The 22,473-nt window shown below is 39.0% G+C and overlaps 1 protein-coding gene across 3 annotated transcripts in view; it reads right to left on the bottom strand.

Annotated features, from left to right (window-relative positions):
• PPFIA2 (PTPRF interacting protein alpha 2) overlaps positions 1-22,473 on the bottom strand; it is a 607,969-nt gene that overhangs the window by 53,249 nt on the left and 532,247 nt on the right. For all 3 annotated transcript variants that reach the window (XM_074984006.1, XM_074984008.1, XM_074984007.1), the window contains 4 exons: positions 18,049-18,078; positions 15,773-15,903; positions 14,709-14,863; positions 3,709-3,802 (listed from right to left, as the gene is read on the bottom strand). In XM_074984006.1, coding sequence (XP_074840107.1) covers positions 3,709-3,802; positions 14,709-14,863; positions 15,773-15,903; positions 18,049-18,078 — 410 coding nt within the window. The remainder of the gene's footprint in view (positions 1-3,708; positions 3,803-14,708; positions 14,864-15,772; positions 15,904-18,048; positions 18,079-22,473) is intronic.

The following is a 22,473-nucleotide window of genomic DNA, read 5'->3' as shown; positions in this document are numbered from 1 at the left end:
CTGAATTGAAGAAGCAGTATCTGAGCTGTAAGTGGTGTATTGGTAGAAGTTAAGAAAGAGCAGATCTGATGTTACCCAGTAGAAGGTTGTGGTACATATTCTTCTTCATTAAAGTTACATGTTCATTAAAGCACTGTATTACCATTTTTGAAACAGAAACTGGAGCATAGATAGTTTAGGTGATTTGTATAAGGGCGTAAAGCAAGTTTGTAACAAACACAACACATAATACAGATCTCCAACCTTCCAGTATTACATGGTAATTACTAGATAATGTCCTTTGCCATTTTCTCATGTCTGTCCTTCCAGATAAGGGGCAGGGATCACTACAAAGCTATGTAAGGTGTTTCTTCCTTTCAGACTCTGAGCTTCCTTTCTTTGCAGTGTTCACCGGCCCCATTAAATAGAAGCAAGGAATCAAGACAAGGGCTTGAACTATAAATAAGGGCTTATCAGTATCTCTCTATCATTAATGTGAGACACACATCATGTATATTGCCAAAATTGGTACTTCTCTCTCAGCAGCTAAGGGCTCTCTCCATTTATACAAGGAAGGGGATATGCATCAGTACATGGGGGAAGGAAAAGAGTCTGACATACTGAGACAAACTTTCCTGCATAAAGCTTTTAAAATGCAGCATTGGGCTGTTTTATGTTGTAATACACTTCAAAGTCCTGGATACATTAAATGTCTTCATCTTTCTATAGTGGATCTGGTAATATGTGAATTCTATACCATCCATTTCACAGGTCCCTATCCCAGTAAAGTCATAGAATACATTCCCTAAATACCATTATTTACAGTCTTAGAATTCTTGTATTAGTCTTAGACAATTATATATTTAATGAATTAAGGACTTCTGTGGAAGGACCAACACAGAGCACATCCAAACTTTTCTCTAGAAGTACCATAGAGATATTCTGAATAGTGCTTTTAACCATTTAGAAATGAAAAGCTATAAATACTGACCACATTTAAAGGTTTGAAGTGATGGAACAAAGGTCTTCAGGACACAGATATATAAACATATGATTAAGCTTAAGTATGTACAATTGCCATTTGTATATTACAATATCTTGACTTATCTGGAAGTATTATCCTGAAGCTATATTCTAAGCAGATGAGGCATAATAACAAAAAGATTCCTAAATAAAGCCATGTCAACAGATGATTTGGTTATGCCTACTCCACATGCAAGCAAGCACAGACAAAGGAGAAGAGAAAACTTTGAAAAGTTAACAGCATGCAAAAGTCTGGTTTTGGAAGATTAGACTAAGAGTTCTGGGAATTGATTATTCTGTATATTCTCTTATGTATCTAAATCCAAGATTTTACATATTGTATTTGTGAGAGGCAATTAACTTGTAAAGCTATATTTTTGGTGTTGTTCATTGTACATAGATTAAAACTTCTAAATTTTGTTAGTAAATATTAACTTAACAGAATAAGAGTAGTGACATATTTTGAAAGATTTTTGTGAGAACTGTGGTGGCCTTTACATCCTCAACATTTGTCGCTTAATACTGGTTACAATATAGTGATATTTTCTATTCTTGGTATTGGAAGATAAATGAGTGGGATAGTGAATGTTGAATTTCTAATGGTTTTCAATATGGTATGTTCCCAGTGATGGCTTCAACAGCTCTTACAAAGTTTTGCAGAATAAAGGATAAATAATATATAACTGAATGAAGATCAATAATTGATTAGAGAGAAAACTTCCAGATGCAGAGGAAAGATTGTTTTGGTGTAGTGCGGTTAAAAACATTATCCTGAGTGTGGTGATTAAGTCTCTGCTCTATTGGAAGAAGATGCAGAAAGAATGTGACTTTAGCCTTAATCACACTCACACACACACTTAAAATTAGGACCAGTTTAAGCTGCACACTCATAGTTGTACTTTAACAGAGAGAAGTATTTTCCTTATAACTGCACATAGTACAAAGTAAGTGGTTAAAATACACACTGCTCATAAATCCACTTATAAAAGCTGAAGAACTTGCTTAGATTTTCCTCATTAGAGGGGCAGAACACTATGCAAAGTATCCATCAAACAATGTAAAAGATCACCAAAGACATATACATAAGCACACTGTAAATACAAGAGATAAAAATGTTCTTCAAAAGCAAAATATTGACACAAACAATAAATAACAAATTAAGTTTGTTTAAAGATGTTTTCACTGAGTGATTTTTAAGGAGCATTCTTTCTCTCCTCTGATGTCCTCTAATAACACTGAAATTATAAGACTGAATAGATTTGTTTTGTATGTGTCACGTTTTTTTGCCCAAATGGGCCTACCTATTTTCTTGCAGCTGTTATGACTCAGAGTGTATCATTTTTACAACAAAGTGTAGTGTGTGTGAGGGAAGCATTTAATTATTCTATAATTTATGTGAACAAAAAGCAAGGCTGTCATTTTCTCAGACAGAAGAGAAAGCAAAGTTCTGATGTCAATGGGGAAATCTTTGTCTTTTATAATAGACTGAAATAATTATATGCTTAATGGATAACGCAAACAGTCTTGTCTCCTCTTTTTCCTTTGGATAATCTATGCAAAAGGAGTTGGTAAGAGGTTTCTTTCATTGTGTGTGTAATTTTAAAAATCATAATTAGCACAGGACATAGTAATTGAACTGTAATCTTAAACTAAAAAAAACATTTTTAAAGTCATAGCTTTTTGGGAATGATAAGATATTCTACCCTTAAAAAGATACTTTAGTGTATTTCATTACCATTTCTTTCTGTTATTTTATGTGGCATTCTTTAAACAATAATCCTGAGCAAACTGAGGTATGCATAATGTCTAACAGCTACAGTTGCAGACAGATAGGCTGTGTCTACACTAGCTCCCTACTTCAAAGGGAGCATGGTGGGTAGGGTGTCGGGAGATTATTAATGAACTGCTGTGGTGCATATGCAGCACTTAATTAAGCTAATTCTTCCCCGGGGCAACTTCGAAGTGTTAAACTTTGTAGTGCCAGCTTGCGTGTAGCCGTGGCTAGCCCACCGATACTTCGAAGTGCCTGGGCAACGTTGAAGTTTGAGGAGTAAAGAGACTTCGAAGTTGCCCGGGCACTTTGAAGTACCGGTGGGTTAGCCGTGGCTACATGCAAGCTGGCACTTCGAAGTTTAACGCTTCAAAGTTGCTGCGGGGGAGAATTAGCTTAATTAAGTGCTGAATATGCAGCACAGCACTTCATTAATAATCTCCCAAAACCCTACTTACCATGCTCCCTTTGAAGTAAGGAGCTAATGTAGATACAGCCTAACTGTTTGAAACCGTAGCTGTTAGCCATTATGCATAACTCAGTTTGCTCAGGACTATTGTTTAAAGAGTATGACATAAAATAACAGAAAGATATGGTAATGAAATACTGTACACTAAAGCACCTTTTTAAGGGTAGAATATCTTATCATTCACAAAAAGCCATGACCTTAAAAATGATTAAAGACATAACTTTAAAACGTTGAGGAGAAAAGGGACTTCAAAGTTGCTCAGGCACTTCGAAGTACCGACGGGTTAGCTGTGGCTACATGCAAGCTGGCAGTTTGAAGTTTAACACTTCGAAGTTGCCACCGGGGAGAATTAGGGACATAGTCTTTTGTTTGGTCATGCTTTCGATTATGTGGGTAACTAAGACAACATAAAAAATATCTAAACATAATTTGGGTATGATGAAAATTAAATGAACAAGCAACCTACTTTTTCTTTAGTCTTCGGTCTTTTTCTGCTTGAGTTCCAAGTTTGCCTAATCCCAGCGAATCCTGTGCTGCAGCCTCGGTTTCCATATATCCTCCTGTGATGAAACAGTAAACAAAAAAGGAATATATTTCCTCATAGTTCTTTTCGATTATTCTCCTCCTGTACCCTATTTTACTTATTTTCTCTTTTTTAGTTTGCAGCACACTGACAATGCCTACTACCTACTTATAACCACAGAATTATTGAACAAATCTATTCAAATCTTAACACAGTTTCTACTGTGCATGTATCTCTTCCCCACTGCCTGGAAATATCTCAATAATGTTTTTAACCTTGCAACACTCCTATGAGTAATGTACTATAGGTGTGTCTGTATTAAGAACTAACTTTGAAGCTAACTTCAAAGTTAGGCGCTACTTTGAAGTAGCCTGCAGAAAGTCTACACGTGCATTCCCTTACTTCAAGTTAACTTTGAAGTAAGAGAGCCCAACTTCGAAGTCCTTACTCCATTCCCAGGAATGGAGTAGTGCCCTACTTTGAAGATTAACTTAAAAGTAGGGTGTGTGTAGATGCTCCTTTGAAGTTATTTTTGTAGTGCAGACACAACTTATTATTCCCATTTCACAGATGGGGAACTGATCCACGAGGAGAATGAAGGTACATGTTAGTACCTGGAGCTGGATGTTTAATTAAGAATAAAAGACTGGGTCAGACCATGGTTATCCCTGCTCAGTACAGTCGAACACCGAGATACGTGCACTTAAGTTGCATGAATCACAGGTTAAGGCAATGCTGAGTGGCGGGGAGCTGGCGCCTGGCTCTGGGCTGCCTGAGACTCAGGGGAGCTGGGAAACTGAGCAGTGCAGGTCAGTTTCCCAACTCCTGTGAGTGGTGGGCAGCTGGGAACCAGGTGCCAGGTCCCTGACACTCAGAGGAGTGGGGAAACTGACCAGGGCAGCAGTGTGGATCAATTTCTTGTCTCCTGTGAGGGGCAGGGAGCTGGGAACCTGGCTTCCAGCTCCATGCCACTCACAGGAGACAGGAAACTGTCCAGCACTGCTGCACTGGACAATTTCCTGGCTTCCCCAAGTAGCATGAAATTTGACTTACACAGGTTTGCACAGGAATGAAACCTCAGTGTAATTCAGGGGTCTACTGTATCCTGTTTCTGATAGTGGTCTGTACCAGAGTTTCAGAAGAAATGTATATAACAGGACAGTTACAGAATCATCCAGTCCTGTCTTCCTCTCCAAACTTCTGGTAGTCAGAGGTTTATGGTCATTCTGATTATTAAAGCCCTGCATGGATATAAAATTCTATCTGCATCCACATCTGCATTTGCAAAAGTGATCTGCAGATATCCACGTCTGCAGATGCGGTTATCTGCACACAGTGCCTTTTTAGTAAAAATGAATGAATAAATAAATAAATAAAATAAGAAGAGTAGCTGGTACTCAACCAGCTCCCCACCTGCTAATCGCATGGCTGGGGCTGCTAAGATTCTGGTACTCAGTACCGACAAGTACCGGCACAAAAAAAGCACTGCTTGCAGATACAAAGTGAATATCTGGAAATTTGCAGGGTTCTAGATATAAAATTTGTATCTGTAAACATGAGCCACATATATCTGTATCCACATCTTCAGATGCAAATATCCAAGGTTATAAATTGTATATCTATGGATTTGTAGGGCGCTACTGATCACAGTATTATATTACTGACCATCTGGGTTAACAGTAATCCTCCATGAACATATTTAGTTCTTCTTTTGATATTTTGGGCAACCATAATATCCATGACAATGAATTCAAAAGGTTAATTGAATAAAAGAGTACTTCCACCATTTGCATTAAACCTGCAGCCTATTAATTTGATTGGATAGTCCCCAGTTTTTATATCACGTGAAAGGGTAAGCAACACTTCTCCATTCACTTTTTCTGTACCCCGACTTACACGATTTTGACTTACACATTTCGTGCAATAACATGAATCGAAACTGTGAATGGAGGGGAGCCGGGAGCTGAGAAAGTGACCAGCACTGCTGCACTGGTCAGTTTCCTGACTCCAGTTAGTGGCAGGGAGCTGGGAACCAGGCCGCAGAACTGCTGCTGCTGCACATGGCTCTGGGCTCCCTGCGACTCATGGGAGCAGGGAGCCAGGCACAGCCAGAACTGGGGGACCCGAAGGTGACAGGGCCCCTTCCCCACCCAGTCTTGACTACCTCAAAATTTGACTTATGCATGGTTTTCCAGGAATGCAATCTGCACGCAAGTCAGGAGTCTACTGTACCATGCATAATTGTATAGCCCTCTGTCACATCCTCACTAAATCACATCTGTTCTAAGACCAACAGCCTTAATCTGCCCTCATATGGAAGCCATTCCACACCCTTGATCATTCTTGTTGCCTTTCTTTGTTCTACTATATCCTTTCTGAGATAGGCCAACCAGAACTGGACACCAAGGCATTGGTCCATGGATTTACATGGTGACATTATGATATTTTCTGTTGTATTTTCTATCCCTTTCTTAATAATTCATAAGATGGTTATCTTTTTTGACCATTGGTGCACACTGAGCAGCAATTTTTCAGAGAACACTTAAAGGGCATTAGAACACATTTCATAACCAAATATTACACATGTATGGCTGGGAATTTTTTTTTACAACATGCATTGCTTTGCATTTATCAAGTTTTACTTTCATTGTCCATTCTGCTGCTCAGTCACCCAGTCTTGTGAGATCCCTCTCTAACTTATCACAGTCCACGTTGATCTTGAATAATTTTGTAGTGTGCAATCTTTGCCAATTCTCTGTTCATCTCTTCTTTTCAGTTCTCAGGTGAATATGTTTTACAGGAGAGGTCCAAGCTACAGGAGACATACCTGTGCTAGCATTAAAAACACAATAAAACACACTAAAAACAGGGTAGCCATGGATGCACCATCACTTTCCCAACTACGTACCCATCCAAGATGCTACCTTCATATTCCAAGTGGCTAGCCCATCCCACTGTTTGCATTACTGTGGTTACACTTTATTCTTGGTGCAGCAGCCCAGCCAGAGAGAGATATCACAAGTATGTCTCCTTCGGCTGGAAATTACCCCTTCACAAACAGACTTGAAGTGTAGACATATCCTTAGTGATTTGTCCCAGGTTGCTAAAGGAAACCTGTGATGCAGCAGGAGATTGAACTTGAGGCTACGTCTACACCACCAGATAAATTCAATTTTATAACTCTGGGCTTTATACGTTCGATTTTGAGTATCCTCACTTCCCACAAAGTCCACACAAAGTCAAGTTAGTGGTGCCACACTAGAGTGGCCAAATACAGACTATTGGAGCAATGCATTGTGGGAATCTATCCCACAGTTCCCTCTGACCCGCATTCTGTGCCCTCCCCTTGGGCCCTGCTGCATTCCACTGCTGGCAGCACCCACCCTGCTGCCTGGTTCCCGGATCCCTGCAGCTTGTGGGAGCCAGGAAACTGACCAGTGCTGCTGTGCCTGGCTCGCAGGAGCAGGGAGCCAGGTACTGCACTGGTCATTTTCCCGGCTCCCATGAGTGGCAGGCAGCTGGGAGCCAGATGCAGCAGTGCACACAGTTGCTCAGCTCCCTGCCACTTGCAGGAGCTGGGAAACTGACCAGGGCTGCTGCGCTGGTCAGTTTCCTGGATGCTGCAAGTGGTGGGCAGCTGGGAGCTATAGGCAATAGTGCCAGTCAGCCTCTGGAGGCTAATGAATTTGAATTTGATTCAAAGACATGGTGATTTCACACTAGCCTTCATTCCAACTGTTAAATTTGAACCTGACACTACACTCACCCAGTTCCGATGATGTTATGTTATTGATATTAGTGCTCCCTAAATTAAGCTAATGTTATTTAAAATGACAACAGTCACTTGGTAATATCAAGCTAACTGTTAACTTTGAAGGTAAAAGGTGTGTAGATGCTCTGCAGGGTACTTCAAAGCAGCCCTGAACTTTGAAGTTAACTTCCAAGTTAGTTCCTAGTTTAGATGCACCCTTAGTGATTAGCTGAACAAAAAGTAAGACTCTGTAAGATTTAAACTGAAGAATATTTTTTCTTTTCTTTTATCTTTCTTACAGGGCAAATGTTTGTAATAGAAAATAATATAAATGGCCACACTGTATTTTAATATGTAGAAAAATATTCAAAATACTCGTAATAAATTTAAACTGGTATTCTATTATTATTTAATGGGACAATTAAAACCGTGATTAATCATGATGTTTGAAATCTAATTAATTCGTTTTGCATTAATCATATGCATTAAGTGTGACTGAAGGCCCTAGTATCACTCTGTTTGATATCAAACCCTGTTACAATCTGAGGACTAAATGGTGACTTTATGACCTGCCTTGGAAAAAGGAAGTATGCTGTTGTGGTGGTCCAAGAGTACGTGAGGAGGGATAACATGACTCTGCTTATTTTCTCTGCTGCTTGGGAAGAGAGTGAACATCAGTAAATAGTGCCCGACAAGCTGGGGTTTTCAATTCTGACTTGCATTTGGAGGAGATAGAGGTAGTAGGTCTGTGGATCCTGCTTCCCTGATCACACTATCACTCATATTGTAGGCAACTGGGGCAAAGGAGGAAGAGGACCCCTTACATTTCCTTACTCTATGTCTGTGAATCCTGTCCAGACCCCTTTCAATGTCATAGGGATTGTGTAACCCCAAGATTCACCTCACTTAAAAAGGCTTGCTTACAAAATCAGACATAAAAATACAAAAGTGTCACAGGACACTACTACTGAAAAATTGCATACTGTCTCAGTTTTACCATATAATTATAAACGAGCTTAACTGCAGTTAAAATATTGTACTTACATTTCAGCGTATAGTATATAGAGCAGTATAAACAACTCACTGTATGAAGTTTTCATTTATACTCATTTTGTAGTGTTTTTATGTTGCCTACTGTAAAATTATGCAAATATCTAGATAAGTTGGTGTACGCCCCTGGAAGGCGCCTGAATACCCAAGCTAAGAACTGAGGCTCTATGTCAACTCCGTACTGCAAGATTTAATTAATCTGGCCCTGAATTAATAAATATCTAATTTTTCTAAAAACAAAACAAAAAAAAACAAAAACAAAAAACCAAGAGACCCAGAAATAAATAGATATATAGTATCATGTAGAGGAAATATCACCTATAAATTTGCAAGTCCTTTTAACATGCAGCTCAGTCAAACTACAGAAAAAAAATATATTGAGGCACCAGCTTGATAGTGTTGAAGAACAAGTACCTGTTTTAAAGTCATTCTTTTAAAATATAAAGATACTCTTATAATTATTAGAAGGACAGGGGTGCATGTTCAGTATTGTAAATAGGGCATTACCTACTTCACTTTCAAGGTAGGAACTATGCATCTGATCTGATACACACAAACAAAAATCATTGCTTACACTGCTTTATTGTTAGCGTTCTTTGATAAAGTTTTATAGAATGCTTTATCGTATGTCTCCTTCTGACCCTTCTAAATACTTTGTGAAGATTAAGTTGCTTTATATCTAGGTACTAAGAGTTCCATAACTTTCACAGAATGCAAAATATTCTTAATACACTTTCACAGAATATGGTTGTGCTTTCTTGAATAATCAAGAAAACGAGGTAAATGTGGGGTTACGGCAATCTTAGTCTTAAGCATATATGTGAATGTTGTAAGTGATATCTAACACTTCTATATTAGTCTCAGAGAGGTAGTCATGTTAGTCTGTCACTTCACAAATAACAAGCATTCCTGTAGCTCCTTAAAGACTAACACATTTACTAGGTCATGAGCTTTTGTGGGTAAGACCCACTTGTTCAGATGATTGGAGTAGACAATTAGAGTCCAGCGTTTATACATCAGGGAGGGAGTTGAGGGGTAAAGGAAGGATGGCCCAGTTACTAGCAGGACCAGTAGATGAAAAAAATAAAGTTTCTGGAACCAGAAATACCTTTGGCACTGAGACAACCTTTTAAAGTGCACTCATGCGTGTTGGTCTGTGCATGTGTGCGCATGCGTGTCTGCATGAACTAATATTTTTGGTGAGGCTGGTCAATAAGGTCTATTTAACACTGCTTTTTTGAAAAAAGGGAAAATATATTCCAAATAATAGGAAAATATATATTTATAATACATTTATACTTGTACAACCCACCTCAGAATCAGTGAAACATGAAAGAAAGAAAGAAATTAAATAAGGACTTATTTTCTTCCCTTTTCATTGTCAGTTTAATTTGTGACATCCCATTAGAAATCTGATTGTAGCAATCAGAGTTAAAGCGATGGGAGGACTTCGACATACAAGTCTCATGACAGTGTGTGATAATGTAGTTATGGAGCTAATTCAAACTGTAAAATTTTTACTTTTATGGTTTTCCTCTTTTCGTTTTTCTTTTCTTTTTTTTTTCTATGATCTTGTATCCCTTTTAAAATGCCTTGTTCCTGTGTAAGCATATCAAAGTTGCCTACCCCAAAAGATTTCATTTCCTTCTCTTTTCTTATCTGCCTTGGTTACAAATTAAACAGGAAACAAACTGCTGTGTCTATATCAATATCACAGTGATCTCCCTCAATAACTTCTAAAAATGCTTAGGTGCTTTTTTTTGTTACCGTACACAATACTATGTTTTGCTGATTCTGACTATGTTTATTGAAAATTTTATATTATTCTGAGGATTAACTACTGCACAAGAGTACTAGGACAGGGGAGGGAGAAGAGAGATGAAAAATGTTCCCTCCCGCTTCCTGAAAGAGACAGGGGTGTATTTACATGCAGGGGAGCCACAGGAAAGCCCTCTTTAACCCAGAACCAGAAGAGCAGCATCCACCTTCCCACCCATGAAAGCAATAAAAATACAATGCTTCATAACTTTCAGCCACTTTTCTTGCATGGCTGAAAAAAAATTTACTATCCCCCCCAACTACCAGATTGCCCGAGGTAAGGTGGGGTTTTCACCTTTCCCTCAGTGAGCTGGGGAACTATTAGGTTAGGAAATGATGGTTATAAGGTCACAACTCATTCTGTAAATCTGTGATGGATGTGGTTATGGCTCAGGTAACAAATGGATTGATAAAGGATTTAAAAGAGGCATTCTTAGAAGGAGAGAAAAAGACAACATGAATTGTGCAGTAGAGATAGGTGTAAGCAGTTGTCCTATTCGCAGGGAACATGTAGGTTCACCCCCCACCACCTCCAGATTTCTGTAGGGTTCAGACCAGCATGTGGCCAGCAGTGGCACTTTGTGGGAGGGAAGGAATGGGATCTGCTTCCAGCCACAGGTGGGTGTGGGTAGGGAGCAGGGATGACACCGGGTATTAGGATTAGGGAGGTCACCTCCCACAGATTCTGAAACCTGACTCCCCCATCCTCACATGATGGGAAGTATCTTGTCCCTTTCTACCTGCAAGGCATCAAAAGGTAGCTAACACCCCCAAGCTGCTGCTGGCCATGGACACAACTCAGTACTCTCTGACTACAGCACGGGTGGGAAGGGGTTAAGCCCTAAGGATGCTGTGTACACCAAAGCCCAGGAAACCTGAGTGCAGAGGCTCTAGCAAACCTGGCTATTTATTGGGTATGCCCAGACATTTTAAGAATAAAGTTACTGCCTAATTAAAACCACATCCAGTGTCTCCTGTTTTCATTCTGGCACAGCCAGCAATCATCTGTTGCAAATATACACTGATGTCTGCCTGAAACCTGATGAGTTGGTGCTTGGGAATTATCATTGTACTTTATCAGATTATGCATATATAGCATTAACATTTTTAGGCATCATTAAGACAGTAATTTACTGCTGATTCTAAGACAGTAAAGGAAATTGTCCATTCTGCTCTGTAAGGAGCAGCATAGAAGACAAATATATTTGTTTTATCTTTCTCCTTTGGGCTCTGAGTTAGTGTAAAATCATACAATGGTATGTATAATTTGCCATTATCAATACAATTGGCCTCATGAGATGTAAATGGGAATTAATAACCCAGTGTAAATATACAAATTTTTCAATCAGTGCAGATGGGAACATACAGATTGATCTGAGCGACCCATTTAATAGAATATGAAATGTACTAAACTACCAGATGATCGAATAAATCAGATTTTCATTTTTCCCTTAGTGTTAGCAAAAAGCCTAAATTATTAAAAATAAGTTCTTTTTCAAGAACACAGGGCTTTAATAGTCCAAGAAGGGAAAAACAGATGTCTATAATGAGAGACAGGGAACAAAAATTCTGACCTCTTTGATTATATACTGATAGATTGATGGTAACATCAACCTATTTTCTTATGGAGAACCCTCATTGCTGGTTCGTTGCTTCACATTTGTGGTTCTTAGTTGTGCTATATCAGCAGCAGACCTTGGTGTGGATTTAGGTTTCTAAGTACAGGCAACCTAGTTATCCAGATACATTTCGAATTGGTACTATCCTCATTTTACATCTGGGGAACTAGGAACAAAGAGGCTAAGCAACTTGCTTAAGGTCAACAGGAAAACTATGGTGGAGCAGGAAACTGAACCTGTGTCTCACAGGTCATAAGCTAGTTGAATCCTTACCACTAGACCTAAAAATAAGTGCATGCTCTCAAAAATGAGTGGTATTTTCTAAGTTAAAATTTAGGACAAAAGATCTTACAAAGACAAAACTCAAACTGATGTCAATAAGATTTTAAATGAGATGTCATAGACATACCCTCACGTATAGCAACATAGTGAGTATGCAGTTATTTCTGAAAATATATCCTCACCTAGTGTAATCTGAATTTATAATATTAGGAAGCTTTGGAATATGAATTACAATGGATGTTATGACCCTGTCAGCGTGCTGTATGTTGCAGCAGGAGCCACACTAAACTACTACATTTGCTAGCTATCTGCAAACTACATAACATCACATTCTGACTTATATGTCTTCTCAGCAGTCACCTAAAGGACATTATAATTCTTTTTTTTTTCAAATTAGTGTCAAGAATGACAACCTGGGCTGAAGTACCGAATTCCTGAAAACACTGTTCTTTCTGTGCTTCTGCTCTTTAAAGTCTGTCCACTAAGAACCATAACATGAGCCAGTCTGCGTTAGAGGCAGATTTAGTGGCATTATATGAATTAAATGAAGATCACAGATGAGGGAAAATGCAGGAGCTGCGGAAAGATAATGGTCAGTTTCAGTGGTCAATGTGACAAATAGGAAGAGGACAGCTAAGGGTATGCCATGTGACCAAAATGGCCAGGGAAGCCCCAGAACACTGAAGCACTGTTACACTGACTTTTGAAAAACTTCCAGATTGCATCATTAAGTCAAGTTCATTACTGCTGGAACAAATATTATTACCCTTCTATTTTCATTTGTCTAGAATATGTGGTTACCAATTTTGCCTTAATAAAACAAAGCATGTCAGCATATGAGTACCCCAAATTAAAAAAAAAAAGATTTTATTTAAATCAGATGTTTTGATTGTTTTAAAATCATCAATAACAGCTAAATTTCTCATATAAAACAAGTTACAATTAAATCTCATCACACACATGCTACACATACACTTACAGTCTCATAAAAATGAATTATTGGCTTTATTCTGTACAGCCTAACTACTAGCTTTTGTTTCTTGAAAATTCTGGGCTTTAGAGGAGTAAAGGGACTTTGAAGTACCAGTGGGTTAGCCGCGGCTACATGCAAGCCAGCGCTTCAAAGTTTAACACTTCAAAGTTGCTGCAGGGGAGAATTAGCTTAATGAAGTGCTGCATATGCACCTTATCATTAATAATCTCCTGACACCCTACTTACCATCCTCCCTTCCAAGTTGGGAGCTAATGTAGATGTAGCCTTTCTAAACAAGTGCAAAGAAAGACACAAGATGAATAGGCCTGTTTTTGTTCTGTGCTGGATGTGCTGATGGACCTTGGACAAGTTTGGCAGAGGAGTTAGTTAAGGCATTGTCTTAAGACAGAGAGACAATATACAGGAAAGAAGAGAGGCTGCATAGAAAGGAACAGTAGTGTGTAGTGGAAGGATAAATGGAAGACATTATTCAGCACACACATACACAGCTTCCTATATTCCCATACACTCTTGCCACAGAAAGAAAACGGTCATGGCTTCTGGGTATAGGAGACACCGTACTAGGGAATACTTCACTCCCTGCAATAAAACTATGTGTCAAGTATAAGTAGTGGAAGAAGATGATGCAGGGCTTAGTTGCAAGAATGAAACGTTTTGTGAGTAAGGGTACTTCAAAGTGGTGTAAGTACTTCGAGGTGCCCATGGCTAGACTCCTTGCCAGCACTTTGAAGTTAGCAACTTTGAAGTTCGTGTGGCAAGAATTATGCTCATGAGGTGCTGCATATGCATTGCAGCACGTCATTGCTATTCACCGATCTTGCTCATTTACATGCCCCCTTTCAAGGAGGTGGCCAGTGTAGATGAGCACCAAGAAAAATATAGAGTTGCCTATTGCCATTGTCATTTTCTTATTTTAGATGACACAATACATGTCCCTTATTTTGGAACATCACAGTCACAGTTTACAATGGTGCTACCATAAGTCTGTTCCCTGTTTTATTTCAGCATAACTCAGCTTTCCCAAGGGAACCCCATTCTATATTTGTTTTCTCAAAAACAGAAGTGGCAGTGAGTTGAATGGGGCATACTCCAAAATTAGGTGTACTCTAAGCATAGCCAGCCAGGCACTTTTGGTAACTTTATTTAAATACATTGATTTGGGCAATTTAAATCAATTTAAATCACCCTGATTTAAATCAATCCACCCTAGAGTATTTCCATTGAGGATGATAATTCTTGTGAAAGAATGAAACTTTTTCCCTTAACAGATTTCCTTCCATTTAGATCATGATTATACCATATTCCTTACAAATATGCTCTTTACTATAGTGGACAATAGGAATTAACTATTTGGAAAACAAAAAAGAAGTAAAAATATAAACAAAAATGCCTATGGAACCTATGATGCCTGGTAAAACTAATTCCTTACTCAGCTGTCCAAGTCGAGCCTTCTCTTTTTTACCGAACAAACGTCCTATAGAAGACTTGATTCCTTTCTTCTTGGGAGCTTTGTGTAGGGAGTCTTGGCTGCTACTGGCACTGCCAAGACCAATACTTTCTGGATCCAGGGAAGCAGACAAACTACTGCAAAATACAAAAGAAGAGATTGAGGTATCATATTATTGTCCTGCCCAGGTTTCATTTTCTCTGGAGCAGCTGTACAAACAAATTATCTACAGTCTAATAACTGCTTCTTCATAATTAGAACAATTAATCAAATTAAATGTCTAATTTTCTTGTCTCAATCAAGCTGACCCAATCCTGTGAAATATGGCAAAGATTAAACAAAACTTAAAGAATCTTTCAAATTTGTTTTGCCAAAAACAATGCTGGGAAAATATATGAACCACATCAATATATGAGTTCCCAAATTAAATTTGAAGATGGATTATTTATAAAGAAAAGCATAACTCCGATATTATCTCATTTACATTGTGTAGTTAGACAATTACAGAAAGTAAATTTCAATCAGATAATTTCTAATTGTTTCACTGATTAAACAAATACTGTATAGCACACATTTCTGTCTATTTAAATCAAAGCAGTTAAGATTTTGCATTTATAAAACTCTAAAGTAAACAAATTTACATTAAAGTTAAACCTATGAGGTAACCTGTAAAAAGGAATGCTTTGCAAAACAGAAAAGAGAGAGAAGCACCAGATAAGTGAACAGGGCTGGCTGGGGGTGCATTAGAGTATATCAACACTCATGGGACGATGAAAATGCTGGTGGTTGATCTTCTGGGGTTCAATTTAGCATGCCTAGTGGGGATGCACTACATAATACTGTCATGGTCATGCCGTCAACTCAGGTACTCCTGGCAGTCACAAGGAATAAAGGAAGTTGAGAGCAGGGTTTCTCTCGTTGACCTCCCACTGTGTGGATGGCGGCAAAGATCAATTTTCGATACATCGACTCGAGCTATGTAGTTCTTGTAGCTGGATTTGTGTATCTAAACTCAATTTCACCTCCTATTGGACACTGGGTCTTACCTTCTGGCATCATTGTGGTATGAAGAAGGAAGGGTATGAGTCATCCTGATAGCTCTGGGGGTTGGAGGAGGAGATGTTTCGCATTTTATTGTGGCTTTATCTTCACGCCCATCTTCTTCCACTACTGCAATCTACCAGTCAAATACATCAGTGAAAGTATGCATCAGCTTTTCAAGATGTCTGGAAATGTCATCAAATAATTAAAGTATTTGTCATATGATCAGATTTGGAATGGAAATTGAAATTATCTAAGCAACTGAGCAAATCTTAGGATTACATAAAAAAACCATTACAGTACTGGGAAACAGTCCAAATACTCTAACTATGCTAACTTAAAATGTATATTATAAATGAAAGAAATCATACTTAGAGAAGTAACAGAGAGAAAGCTGTGCTAGTCTATATACTATCAAAACTAAAAAGCAGTCCAGTTGCACTTTAAAGACTAACAGAATAATTTATTAGGTGATGGGCTTTCGTGGGACAGACCCACTTCTTCAGACCATAGCCATAGCAGAACAGACTCAATATTTAAGGCACAGAGAACCAAAAATAGTAATCAAGGTTGACAAATCAGAAAAATATTATCAAGATGAGCAAATCAGAGTACAAAGGTGGTGGGGGGAGTCAAGAATTAGATTAAGCCAAGTATGCAAAAGAGACCCTGTAATGACCTAAAAATTTCCCATCCCGGTTCAAACCACGTGTTAATGTGTCGAACTTGAATATAAGAGAGAGTTCAGCAGCTTTTCCTTCTAAAGTGGTCTGAAAATTCCTCTTCACTAAGATGCAGACCTTCAGGTCATTAACAGAATGCCCCACTCCATTAAAATGCTGGCTGACTGGTTTGTGGATCAGGAGTGCTTTTATGTCTGTTTTGTGCCTATTAATTCTTTGTCTAAGAGCGTTTGAAGTCTGTCCAACATACAAAGCATCCGGGCATTGTTGGCACGTGATGGCATATATGATGTTAGTTGAGGAACATGAGAATGTGCTTGTGATTCTGTGAATAACCTGGCTAGGTCCAGTGATGGTATCTCCAGAATAGATATGTGGACAAGCTGGCAACAGGCTTTGTTGCAAGGAAAAGTTCCAGGACTGGTGTTGCTGTGGTATAAACTGTGATTGTGGTTGAGAATCCTCATAAGGTTTGGAGGTTGTCTGTAGGAGAGAACAGGCCTGTCACCTAGGGTCTCCTGGAGTGTGGCATCCTGATTAAGGACAGCTTGCAGGTCTTTACTAATGCTTTGCTGTGGTTTGAGTTGGAGGCTGTAGGTAATGACCAGTGGTGTTCAGAGCAGTGCCCCATTGATCCTGCAAAGACCTCAAGCAAATAACTTTAGGCGTAAGTACGCCAACCAAACTCTGTGGGACAACTCATCTATTCAAAGTTTCTTGTTCTGAGCTGATTAGAACTAGTGTGGTTAACCTGGGGACTGGACCAGGCCAGCTGATTGGAGCAGGCATCAGAACTAGCAGCTAGGGCCAGAGCCATAGTCAGAGGTCAAAAACCAAGGGTCAATCAGGAAAACAAGACCTAGATATCAGCAACGAGGACTGAGCCAGAGGGCAGGAACAAGAGTGAGTGGGGTATCAGGAAAGGCAAGGGCAGAATCAAGGCTCAGTGTAAGGTATGGGGGAGCAGGAACAATGTAACACAAGACTAGTCATAGTGTGGGCATGAGCATTGTAAAAACAGTGAGCTGCTGCTGGCATTAGGAGCCAGTCTGCTGACCTCTGCAGCCCATCTGGTGATGTAGTTAATCACAGGTCTGCTACAAGGAAACTAGCTCTGGTGCAAGCTCTGATTCTTGACACTCATGAGGGATCAAGGTGATTGTTTTCACAGCTTGTCTCTGAAGGGGTAAGAACTGTGAATGAAGCGAGCTTTACCACATTTTGATGGCTTTGCTAATCTCTATCCTAACTACATAAGTATGATATTCTGTCCCAGGTTTATGCATAACAGCACTGACAAAGCTCAACCTTTAACATTATTGTTGTTCCCTCAATAACAAAATGTTCCGTGAAAGTACTCAAAATGTAACTAAGCTTGGTTTATAATGGTGTATTTTTAATGGCTGCACTAAAGGCTGTTTTACTGTGTAAAATCACCCCAGAAACTTAATTCCTACCACTGAATTACTCACAGATATTCACCCAAGCTTTTTCATGCCAGATTTCCATTAGCTTAGATAAACCCACCTAAAAATTTCAAAAGCAAAAAGCATGGAGAAATTTGTACTATTAAAAATATGGTACAGTTGCTGTATTACCTTTCGTCGATGTTTCCTTAGATCACTTGGCTTAGATTGGTGGAAAAAGCAACGATAAAAAAGAATGATTAGTAAGCCTTATTTAATCAAAGAACCACTCAGATTTCATATACATATGCATTGTGACAAAACAAGCTGTCATGTAGCACATTAAAGACTAACAAAATAATTTATGTGATGAGCTTTTGTGGGACAGACTCACTTCTTCAGATCTGTAGCATTTCCAGTCCAGACTTGAGAAACAGAAAAAGCATACCCAATCCATATTCTCATTGGTATAACTTAAAAATATCTCCTGTTGGCAGGAGTTTAGAGAACCTACCTAAAAGCCCTACTTTTCTGAAAATAATAAGCCACTCCCACAAGTTCCCTTCACTTTTACATGTCTGGAAAGAAAATTTTCATGCATGATATGAACTTTTCATTTTTAAAATCTTTCCCCTCTGATTGCCTGTGAATCTTCCCTAAAGAATCCACAGTAATAAAATGAGACTGCTTTTGGCAACTCTCCAGTGTTTCAAACTTTTTAAACATTTCACTAAGAAAACAGATATGAGAGCAAAACATCCTATACACTCTAGTACACAACAGGGGGAAATTTCTCTTCTGTTATGGTAAACCTGAATAAACATATTATGCACAGGACATTTTCAGTAATTTGTTAAAACTCCCCCAATCCTGTTTACTGCAGGGATTATCTCACTGTTGAAATCTGCAGAACATACATTGTTGTCAACATTAACACTTCGACTATAGGCAAATGTGTCACTCTGTGATATAAAGCTAGACCTCAGCAAAAATTGCAGAGTTTGGTTTATGCAAATTTATATGGAACTTTCCTGTGAGATTTGGCTCTAATTACTGGCATCTAGCCAACTCCTATTCATTTTACCAGATCATTTGATGTCTGCTTATTCTGTTCATTCCCCCAGGAAACCTGGCAGGGTACCGGGCTAGGTGGACCTTTGGTCTGAGCCAGTATGGCCATTCTTATGTTCCTACCTGGAAGATTTTTGTAGTAACCTCTAGGGTTCTCCCAACCTAACCCTTCCACCCAAAGAGAGTTTGTCAGTCTGCCCTGTCCATCACCAGGGAGCTGGAGCAGGCACACATACCTGCTGAATTAATTATATATTGAGAGCTGGGGCAGTCACACTGTAAAATGATCAGATTATTATTTGCTGGAGACTCCTAATGGTTTTCACAATTACCTGGCTAATTCTTGTAATAGGAGAAATGCCTTTGCTGCTTAGTCTGCTGGTCTTTTGGTTGCAATGTTCATTAGAACCAAAACATGAAGCTTCTGGATAATCCTTTTCAGAGCACTCTCCCTCCTCACTTACTTTGGTTAGAGTCTTTTTTTATTTTTTAAATGTTCAATATCAGTCTCATGTTCATTGGTGGAACACAGATGGTTTAAGGAATATTTAAATACACTATAGGCTCATCTACACTAGCCCCCTCCTTTGAAAGGGGCATGTAAATGAGCCAGAGTGGTGAATAGCAAGGAAGTGCTGTGCAGCACATGCAGCACCTCATTAGCATAAAAGTCTCACCACAGGAACTTTGAAGTTGCTAACTTGGAAATGGCAGCAAGCAGTCTAGCCATGGGCACTTTGAAGTACCTGCACTACTTCGAAATGCCCTTATGTCCAAAACTCCCAATGGCACTTTGTTGCTATTCTCCACTCAGGCTCGATTACATGCCCCCTTTGAAAGAGGGGGTTAGTGCAGACAAGCCCTAGATGTAGTTTAAAATCATACAGGCTAAATAGAATCAGGGAAAACAAATCACTGCATGCAAGTAGCCTTGAAAAGCATATAGAGTGAAACACACAACGTGCCAGGAAAAATCACTTTGAACACCTTGATAAATAAAATGTAAAAGGTTTGGAGATCAATAATGACCTTGTAAGGCATTTATTCGAGATTTAAAAGTGACATAGAACTAACAGCTTTCAAGTCTGCCTCTCAAGCTATGATTTAACAAATGGTTTATTGGGGACTTCATTGTTTCTAATACATATTTTATGTAATTTGTTTCTAATACTTTTTAATTATTATGTGTTATTATTTATATTACATTGTTGCTCAAAGGTGCTAATCAGAGCAGAGAACCCCACTATGATAGGTATTGTACACAGAAGATAAAAACTACCACAACTCCAACTTTCCTTCAAAAACCTTATAGCTGATACATAAAGTCATGGAAACAAAGGACTGGAAGGAATCTTAGCAAGTCATCTAGTCCAATCCCTTGCAATGAGGTGGGACAAAGTATTATCTAGACAATCCCTGAGAGCTGTTAATGTAACCTGATGTAAAAAACCTTCTTAGGTTATTTGTTCCCATCCTTAACTAGCCTTACAATTGGGTACTTTTTCTCAACATATAACCTGCATGTCCCATGCTGCAATTCAAGTCAGTTACTTTTTATCCTGTTCTCAATAGCTATTGCGAACAATTTGTCACTCTCGTTGTTGTACCAACCTTTCGTGTACTTGAAGAACGTTATGTCCCCAATCAGTCTTCTCTTTGACAAACTAAAAGGAGCTCCTTTTTTACAATCGTCCCTCACAGGTCATGTTTTCTAGACCTTTAATTATTTTTATTGCTCTTTTCTGGACTTTCTCCAATTTGTCCATGTCTTTCCTGAAACAGGGTACTCAGAACTGGACTAAATACTCCAGCTGAGTCCTAACCAGAGCTGAGTAGAGTGGAAGAATTACTTCTTGTGTGTCTTTCTTGCAATACTCCTGCTAATACACCCCAGAATGATGTTTGGGTTTTTGCAACGTAGTTACATTGTTGACTCATGTTCAGTTTGTGATCCAATAGAACCATTCAGATCCTCTGCTGCAGGATTCCTTCATAGAGACTCATTTCCAATTTTGACTGGTTATTCATTATACTTTCCTAAGTACTTTCCAGCTGTTTTTACTGAATTGCATCCTATTTAATTCAGACCATTTCTCCCGTTTGTCATGAATATTTTAAATTCTCATCCTGTTCTGCAAAGGACTTCCAACCCTTCCTAGATTGGTATCATCTGCAAAATCTGTAAGTGTATTCTCTGTTCAATTACTGAAATCCTTTATGAAAATACTACTCAGTAGCAGACCCAGAACAGATACCTCAGGAACCCACTCCACATGCTCTTCTAGGTTGACTGAACAATGAGCATACTTTTTGGCTGTGTCTGCACTTGCATTCTTCTTTCAAAGGAGACATACAAATGAGGGACATTGAAAATGGAAATGAGATGCAGATTTACATCTCTGGCACCTCATTTTGCATATTCTTCTTCAAAAGAGCTTCTTTTGAAAGAAGAAAAGAAGCTGTGTCTACATGGCTCTGTCAAAAGTAAACCCCATCTTGGAAATAACCCATTTTTTATGGGAAAAAAGATTCTTTCAAAGATGGGGTTTACTTTCGAAAGAGCTGCGTCTACATGGCTTTTCCTCTTTTGAAAGAAGAGTATGCAAATGAGACACAAGGGCCATGTCTACACTAGCCCCATCCTTTGAAATTGCCATGCAAATGGCCATTTTGAAGTTTACTAATGAAGCACTGAAATACATATTCAGCGCCTCGTTAGCATGAGGGCGGCTGCGGCACTTCAAAATTGATGCAGCTCGCCGCTGCACGGCTCATCCAGATGGGGCTCCTTTTCAAAAGGACCCCGACTACTTCTAAGTCCCCTTATTCCTATGAGCAGATGGAAATAAGGGGACTTCGAAGTAGGGAGGGTCCTTTTGAAAAGGAGCCCCGTCTGAACGAGCCGCATCAACTTCGAGGTGCCGCGGCCCCCCGCATGCTAATGAGGTGCTGAATATGTATTTCAGCACTTCATTAGTAAACTTTGAAATGGCCATTTGCATGGCCATTTCGAAGTTTGGTGCTCGTGTAGACATAGCCCATATATGTAAATCTGCACCACATTTGCATTTTTGATTTCCCTTATTTGCATGTCTCTTTCGAAAGAGGAATGCAAGTGTAGACACAGCCTTTGAGTATGGTTTTTCAACCATTTGTGCATCCACTTTACTGCATGCTTATCTTGGTTGTTTTCCTTCCTTTATGAGAAGGTCATGTGTAACAGTATCAGAAGCCTTACTAATGTTGATATATATCATATTTCTTGCTTCCCTTCTATCCACAAGGCTTGCTACCCTGTAAAAGAAAGATATTAACTTGGTTTGACATGATCTGTTCTTGACAATCCATGTTGACTATTATGTATGATTTTATTAACTTCTGGACGCTCACAAACTGTTTTTTGCTTCATTATCTTTTGGGGCCTGAAGGTGACTGATCTGTACTTCACTGGTCTTTATTCCCCTTTTTAGATAGGTGCTACATTTGCCCTTTTCCACTTCTATGGGGTCTGTCCAACCCTCTACAAATTCTCAAAGAAGCAGCTCA

The sequence above is a fragment of the Carettochelys insculpta genome, chromosome 1 (assembly GCF_033958435.1).
Source record: "Carettochelys insculpta isolate YL-2023 chromosome 1, ASM3395843v1, whole genome shotgun sequence".
Lineage (NCBI taxonomy): Eukaryota > Metazoa > Chordata > Testudines > Carettochelyidae > Carettochelys > Carettochelys insculpta.
This window is presented reverse-complemented; position numbering and strand designations above follow the sequence as displayed.